At 38.0% G+C, this 8,887-nt stretch overlaps 1 protein-coding gene across 1 annotated transcript in view; it reads left to right on the top strand.

Annotated features, from left to right (window-relative positions):
- Positions 1-2,285: 2,285 nt before the first annotated feature.
- Positions 2,286-8,887, top strand: part of LOC114350235 (polyhomeotic-like protein 3) — an 86,920-nt gene continuing 80,318 nt past the window's right edge. The window contains exon 1 of the mRNA XM_028300939.1: positions 2,286-2,698. Coding sequence (XP_028156740.1) covers positions 2,593-2,698 — 106 coding nt within the window. The 5' untranslated portion in view covers positions 2,286-2,592. The remainder of the gene's footprint in view (positions 2,699-8,887) is intronic.

Genomic DNA, 8,887 nt, shown 5'->3' with positions numbered 1-8,887 from the left:
GTCATACCCAGCTTATGCTTATGGGCTGGGGGGAGGGGCTAGCCTTACCCAGCTTCTGGCCTGGGGGGAAGGGGGGGGAGTCATATCCAGCTTATGGCCAGGCCATAAGGCCTGGGGGGAGGAGGAGGGGTCAAGTCATACCCAGTTTCGGGCCTGGGGGGGGGGGGGGGTAAATCATACCCAACTTCTGGCCGAGGGGGAAGTCATGCCCAGCTTATGACCTGGGGAGAGGAGGGGGGCGGGGGAGTCATACCCAGCTTCTAGGCTAAGATTAAATAGATTTCCAGGAGGGAGCAGCTGTCCTTTCCTGCAGCAGCTGGCCCGCCCATGGGAACGGCGAATAGATAGGTAGGTACGTAGGTTTAACTCAGAAAAACTAAATAACAGGTAGGTATTGCGTGTACATCGAAATGATCTTCATAGCAATGTCTTGTAGCCTAGGGAGAGTGAATCTGCCTCAGCTATACCTTATTGTTAGAAGTAAATAAATTAATACTTATACATTTTTATATTTTACTTGGAAGAAGATTTATGACTCTGACAACACTTAGAACACTTTATTTGAATAAATCGCCAAATATACCACCGCGGAGACCCCAATCGCGTCTCTGCGTTCCATTGAATCGTATGAGCGTATGGATTTTTTGCGTTATTTTTTACAATTTCTATTTTTTAAAATTACCTATCGATAGCTTACTTTATTCTGATAAATAAATGTCATTACAAGTTTTTCTCTAAAACTGATAGTTTGGCTAGAAAAAAATATTTTCTATCCACGCAGTACGCCGGCAGCGTTCGGATCGGATATAATGACGTCATCGTCCCCGCGCCGGGCGGTCAGTGAACTTTTTTAGTAATTTGGCCATAACTTCGTCAATTTTTGTCGTAGAACAAAAATTTTTGGACTGTGTATTAAGGATTTCTTAGCCCTATAAATCTGCATTCACAGCTAAAAATCGAAATGATCCTCATTGGCATTAGTTTTATGTTACAGATTAATTAATGCTAAAATCTCAATAATTTACGGTTTTAGGAGATGATTTTGAAAATCATGTAGGTATATTATGTTTTTCTAAGTAATCAAAATTTTAAATTTTTCGAAGTGATCTGTACCTATATAAAATTGTTTAAGGAATTGAGGATATTATCAAAGCTGATGAAAACTATGAGCACTAGTGTTAGCACTGTATTACACAATGGTAGGTAAAGTGGTACCTGCCTGTAAATTAAAATATGTATTCAAAAGGACAATCAAAACTTAACTAAATCTAAAGGCTGCCGTTCTGCTAGCTAGTTTCCAATGCTGTCTCTAATACTATGTTGTATGTCTCTATTAGATACTCATATTATGAGACTCTATGAAATAGAAAAATCCAAAAAATTCTTAAAATGCTTTTTATTATACCTTTAAGCACATAAAAATGATATTAAATCACAATATATTATTTCTCTACTTGATATAAAAATAAAATGTCAAAGTCTTTGATTCCAACCGTAATTTTATTAGTGTCATTAAAAACTTATTATTTTTTGATGATTCTACCACTAATTGATGCTTTATATCTTAATTTAGGCGTAATCGACTAATAAGTGTATTTATAAAATGATTTGTATCGATGTCAAGATGTTATTATGATGGACATTGTGCTTTGTATTTTTTTTTAATTAATTATTATAAGACTAACCGTAAATATAAATATTAAAACTACTTATCCATATCGATCTGGAAATCATCCAGCGAATTTTCGTCACAGTGAACGAAGTGCCCTTGGAGTTTTATATCGAAACCCTTTCTCTCAGTATCAGAAAAATATCATCGTAACAGTTCCGAATCTTTTCCGTTTTATTTTAAAAAGTGTTAATTCACGATTTAACGAGAGCAAAACGAGTTCGAGTAAAAGGTTTGACAGCTTACGGGAGCGGGTTTATTTTCAATGTAGAGAACTGCGGACTTGAGCTTACGAAGAAACAAAGACCAGTTTTTCTGAACTGTACAGACAGAAACTAAGCATAAAGCTGAGCATCTTATGTAGTTGTAATAAAGGCGATTTAAGACAAGAATGTGTAGTGTGTAGTGTGATGTGCTGTGTGCCTACCATGAGTTTACGTTAGGTGTGCTCGCTAGCGAATACGTCAAAAATCTCTATGAAGATTTTGTTTCTTGAAAGTAGCCGCTAGAGGCGCTGCACAATATGTCATACATTTAAATGTCATTTTTTTACGCCGTCGCTAGCGAGCACACCTAACGTAAACTCATGGTAAGCACACTGTACGGAACAGTGCGGGCGCAACCCCGGACTGCACTTGTCAGGTTTTTTTGTCAAAGGTCCGAGCGGGTCGGGGCAGTGCGCAAACGTTCGCCGGCCGAGACGCGCGCACGCTTGCACCTGCGAGACTTGACTCGATCGAAACGAGTGCTCGATGCGAGCGAGTTTGACCACATCGATAAAACAAGTGACTGTCGTGATTTTTTAATCAGTGTGAACTTTGTATTTTTTTTTTTGTGACCTAACTGGGATTTAAAAAGCTCAAATTGAAAGTGTACCTTTCAAGTGTGTTGGTGTAAACATTCGTGACTCAAAACTTGATGTGATGTACTTGAAAATGTATATAAAATCAGAAAGGTTCTACCAGCAGCCGGACCAAGCGCTGAAAGAAGAAAGATACTTCTCAGATTATGAAGAAGAATTAGATGACCGTAAGTAACCTTACACTTGTAGCTAGATATATAATACCGGATTATTTACCGATTCCTGTATCGATTTATTAAAATCATTAATAGGTATACTGTGACTATTATACTAGGTAATGATTTAATCTAAGTAATTTATACATAATCTACGCACTTACTCGTGTAGCTAACTATACAGTACAAGTTTAAACTTTACTTTTATAGCTTTAAAGACAATCAAAAGCATAATCATACTTCAAAAATTAATCTTTCTCTACAAGTACGTTAAAATCTGTTTAATTATTTTTTACGACCAAAACGATCATTTGTTTAAGAAGACTCAACTGTCAAGTCCAAGATTACTAGCTGTTGACGCTAATAAAGCTAAAACTAATGGATTGGCGGTTCCATTGAAAACAAAGGCATATTCAATAATATTCATGTTAAGAGTCACCACAGAATACAGACTTTAATTGTATCAATAGACTACACGTTATCAATTCGGTTTAAATTGCAAGGCTTTCAAAGAGCACTTTAACATCCTGATTAAACTATCTAAATATATATAACTCAAAGGTGACTGACTGACTGACATAGTGATATATCAACGCACAGCCCAATCCACTGGACGGATCGGGCCAAAATTCGGCATGCAGGTAGATGTTATGACGTAGGCACCCGCTAAGAAAAGATTTTACGAAACTCCACCCCTAAGGGGGTAAAATGGGATCCACGCGTACGAAGTCGCGGGCGGCCGCAAGTCGGCTGATAAAAGTCTGCAATCTGCAGAGAGTCTTATTCACAAACATTACAATGAGGTCTCACAGTGCGCGTGGACGCACAGGGTGACACACAAACCATTCACAAAGCTCTATTCCATGCTGTGCGTTCGATTTGTTGCTTCACTTAAGCAAGTGTCGTTTGTGAATATGGGTATTATGGGTGTTACCCCTTATCATAAGTGAGCAATGGAAAACGGCATGAAGCGATGCGACGAGACGTAACGCGATCAATACTTCAAGCAATGACTTCAAGTGACATGTGTCAAACACAACTACAAAGGACACTATACAACTACTTGATACTGTCGCGTCGCGTCGCATCGCGTCGCGTCGTTTACTTAGAACAACGGGTTAGGTGTAAACAAATTTAGCAGCTATAGATCAATGCGTGTGTCAAACACGACTACATAGGACACTATACAACCACTACTTGATACTGTCGCGGCGCGTCGCAACGCGTCGCATGTCGCTACTTAGAACAACGGGTTAGGTGTAAACAAATTTAGCAGCAATAGATCAATGCGTCTGTCAAACACGACTACAAAAGACACTATACAACGACTACTTGATACTGTCGCGTCGCGTCCCATCGCATCTCATCGCGTCGCGTCGTTTACTTAGAACAACGGGTTAGGTGTAAACAAATTTAGCAGCAATAGATCAATGCGTGTGTCAAACACAACTACAAAGGACACTACACAACGACTACTTGATACTGTCGCGTCGCGTCGCATCGCGTCGCGTCGTTTACTTAGAACAACGGGTTAGGTGTAAACAAATTTACCAGCTATAGATCAATGCGTGTGTCAAACACGACTACATAGGACACTATACGACTACTTGATATGGTCGCGCCGAGTCGCAACGCGTCGCGTCGTTTACTTAGAACAATTGGTTAGGTGTAAACAAAAGACAATGCCGGAAATTGGCGTCTTTTTTTTTTCGCGCGGCCATCGACCAAACCTTATTTTTTGATTATTAAATAGTGTAATAAACCAAACTTACTATTACATGTACCTCTAAACTCAGTCTGAACCGAGTTACGAGCATTAGAAGTTTGATGATTTTCATACTAGATTTGCTTTTTGCGCGCAAGTTTTGTAAGAAATTGCAACAAAATAGTGACATTATATGTGTAAACAAACAATACCATCCATTAAAGGCTCCAGACATCAGTATGCAGCAGAATCAGCGCAATAAAAAAATAGCGCAATATTTTGTTGCAATTTCTTACAAAACTTGCGCGCAAAAAGCAAATCTAGTATGAAAATCATCAAACTTCTAATGCTCGTAACTCAGTTCAGACTGAGTTTAGAGGTATACATGCCATAGTAAGTTTGGTTTATTACACTATTTTGTAATCAAAAAACAAAGTTTGGTCGATGGCCGCGCGAAAAAAAAAAGACGCCACCTTCCATACAAAATCTGGCATTGCCATTTGATCGAAGTCGTGAGCTCATCACGAATTCCCGCCCGCCCCACTGGGCGGGTCGCGGCGGAATATTAATTTGATCACTGTCCACAGATCGTGTTGGGATGAAAATATTTTAATTAATATAAAGCAGTTTTTTCCTATCTTCTTAACGTCAATGGGGCAGATGACACCACTGGTTAATTGACATACTTTAAGCTGTATGACGCGAAATGTATTGATATGTACGAAATGTAGGTATGTCAATGTTTGTATGTAAACAAACAATATTTTGTTGCAATTTCTTACAAAACTTGCGCGCAAAAAGCAAATCTAGTATGAAAATCATCAAACTTCTAATGCTCGTAACTCAGTTCAGACTGAGTTTAGAGGTATACATGCCATAGTAAGTTTGGTTTATTACACTATTTTGTAATCAAAAAACAAAGTTTGGTCGATGGCCGCGCGAAAAAAAAAAGACGCCACCTTCCATACAAAATCTGGCATTGCCATTTAGCAGTAATAGCTCAATACGTCTGTCAAACACGACTACATAGGACACTATACAACCACTACTTGATACTGTCGCGTCGCGTCCCATCGCGTTGCGTCGTTTACTTAGAACAGCGGTTCCCAAACTTATTTAGTCTACTGCCCACTTTGGGATAAATTATTTTTAGCGGCTCAGTCGGTGTCTAAGAATCCTCCTAGTAGATGACGCCTCCCAAGCCTCTACACAACGTCCCGATTTTTTTCTGGGTCTCTTACCGCCCCTCTTTAAGCCTGCAGCGCCCACAAGGGGGCGTTATCGCCCACTTTGGGAAAGACTGACTTAGAACAACGGGTTAGGTGTAAACAAATGGCAATGCCAGATTTTGTATGGAAGGTGGCGTCTTTTTTTTTCGCGCGGCCATCGAACAAACTCTGTTTTTTTATTACAAAATAGTGTAATAAACCAAACTTACTATGGCATGTATACTTCTAAACTCAGTCTGAACTGAGTTACGAGCATTAGAAGTTTGATGATTTACATACTAGATTTGCTTTTTGCGCGCAAGTTTTGTAAGAAATTGCAACAAAATATTGCGATATTTTCTTATTGCGCTGATTCTACTCCACACTGAATGTCTGGAGCCTTTAATGGATGGTATTGTTTGTTTACACATACAATGTCACTATTTTGTTGCAATTTCTTACAAAACTTGCGCGCAAAAAGCAAATTTAGTATGTAAATCATCAAACTTCTAATGCTCGTAACTCAGTTCAGACTGAGTTTAGAGGTATACATGTCATAGGAAGTTTGGTTTATTACACTATTTTGTATCCAAAAAACATGGTTTGGTCGGTGGCCGCGCGAAAAAAAAAAGACGCCAATTTCCGGCATTGTCTTTTACCAGCAATATTATAGTTAAATGTGTTAATGCATAACTGTAGACGGAGAAACGCATCGCGTGCGCGTGCGCAAGCTTCAGCGCGTTGATGTCTTTTGTGCGCGCCGGCGGATGCCTAGCACCGTAATATAAAACCGTACTCAAGTATGAATCTGCACTCAAGAACAGAATCATGCTTGACTGATTCAGATTGCAGGAATTCTGCTAATAATGCATCTGATGTACGCTTGAGTAGGAATAGAATATAGCTTATTTAATATTGAGAGCTATTGTATTGCTAGCTTCGCTTGACACATATTAATACAATCTAAGAAGAATAGTTTTTATTTTAAATAATACATAATTAGTGTAGTAATTTGTATTTAAACGCATCAAATGCGCGCGCGCAAGCATCAGCGCGTTGATGTCTTTTGTGCGCGCGTAATATAAAACGATACTCAAGTACGAATCTATACTCAAGAATAGACTTAAGCTTGACTGGTTCAAGTAAAGAAATTCAGCCAATAATATTCTTGATCTGCGCTTATGTGAATAGTTAGAACTTCGTTTTACTTTGAGAGTTTTTGTTTCGCAAAGCAAGGCTTCTAATTATTACCGGAGACAATAAATAAATAAAAAAGTAATTATTTTTACAACCTTGCGACGGTCACACAAAATAATGAATATTTTAAAACCAACCCTTTTAACAGAAAAATGAAACAGTCGTGTCCAATCTACCCCGAGCAGGGTTTACCTTCAGTACTTTCACATTTTTTCAACCCCAGGTAAGACTGGGACCAATAATCCCCAAACTAACCCTTGGAAGGGACAAAGGGTCCTTTTGACCGTCGGCAAACTCAAATCAGTTTTACGGCCAAATGGAGGGTTTAAATATAATTTTTGAATACACAAACCGATGAAAAAAGGGACAGGAATAGTCATGATTATTTTGCGAAGTAATGAAATGAAATAATAAGAAGGACATGGAGGATTAAATCGGCACCTAAACCTTTTCGTGGTCACAGACACAAACACCAAATTTAATTATAGAGAAAGAAAACAGGTTGTTAAAACTTTAATTTGTAACCGAAATAAAATAAAGATGGCTATTTCATAAGAAAGACGTTTGCTAATATTTTGTTGCTTATTCAGTATAGAGAATTTTCTGGGATGCCAGGCAAAGTAGTATTCTTGATAGTTATAATTCAAAAAAACGCTCATTAAGTCTTTAAGTTACTTACAAAATCATAAGAGCTATGCAGTTTTATCTAATCGAAATCAAATGTCTTGTCTTAAAAAAACACCTTATTATTTTAAGATTCATTAAAATAACTCTACATTAACTATATTGAACAAAACGCCTACGGTTACATACTCGTGTGCAAATTAAAAGCAAATTGCTATGAATCATAAAGCTTATAGATGTCACATAGTTTCAAGAAATTACTTAACAATAGTTCTTAAAAGAACGTGACAATTTAAAAACCTTCAAATATTTACAATTCATTCAACAACAAATAGAGCAACCCAACAATTTCCCACCCACGAAAAAACAACAAAAAGCCTATTTCGCCCGTAATTTACCCTGCTTCGACCCCTGCTTGTCGCAACCTCATGGGGTACTGAGTTACCAAATTACAAACAATGAAATAACTTGGTTTTCCATTCAAATATCGACCTTGTTACCAATGTCATACGGCAGTTAACACCCCCTAAATCAGGGGTAAGAAACATTTTGCGAACAGCGCATTTACTGCAACCACCATTTCTGGGAAAGGACACTGCTCCACGGTTTACCTGACCATCTGAAAAAAATGCAGGTACCTGACCTGTTTTGTGTTTTTTTAAAAGCCAGGAAATCGCGACAATGCTGCAAACGGTCACGGCGATTTGGCATTGTGCAGCGCAAACGCATCTTTGTTGGCGCGAACTGAAAAAAACGCAAATGCACGGGGGCTTTAAGTTGCAATTGTCAAAGTGCGCTGTCTCGCAGTCTTATTGAAATGTTGACGGCTTCAAAACATTCGAACGGTTGTCTGAATGGTTTGATTGAAAATAATATTATTTTAAGCGTCAAGAGTGCATGTTTAAACTTGCTAACACGTGGATGTTAAACGCATACTTAGGCCTGATTTATGAATTGAGAAATATAGATTGAGCGTGCTCATCTTCTACTCAAAGATGAATTTAACATGAAAAGTTCATACTTAATTAGAAGATGAGCATACTCAAACCAAAATTATCTTGATAATTACTTGCATTTTTCTAAATTAAAAAATAAATCCTTTTACTCTCTCAGATACTCAATAAAAAGATATGCTAATCTTTCAATTGACATGCAAAATTGATATTGAATCGCAAAGTCCAATAAACGCATACATTTAAATTGCCAGCAAATCATGCAAAACAGCAATGTGTCAAATACCTATTTAGCATACATAATCGTTTAACATACATTGTAAACACGCATGCGTCTTGTTTTTCCAAGCAGGAGTCATGCACCTTGTCCATATATGCTATGACAAGTTTAGCCACTGCAAAAACCACCCGCATTCAATCCAATATGGCGGTTGAGATACGGGTAAACTGACATTTTGAATTCAGGCTAGTAAAGTAACTTTTAAGACAGAAAAAGTTAAATTCAATGCAATGC

The sequence above is a fragment of the Ostrinia furnacalis genome, unplaced genomic scaffold (genome assembly GCF_004193835.3).
Source record: "Ostrinia furnacalis isolate ACB-3 unplaced genomic scaffold, ASM419383v2 OfSCF0831, whole genome shotgun sequence".
Classification (NCBI taxonomy): Eukaryota; Metazoa; Arthropoda; class Insecta; order Lepidoptera; family Crambidae; genus Ostrinia; species Ostrinia furnacalis.
This window is presented reverse-complemented; position numbering and strand designations above follow the sequence as displayed.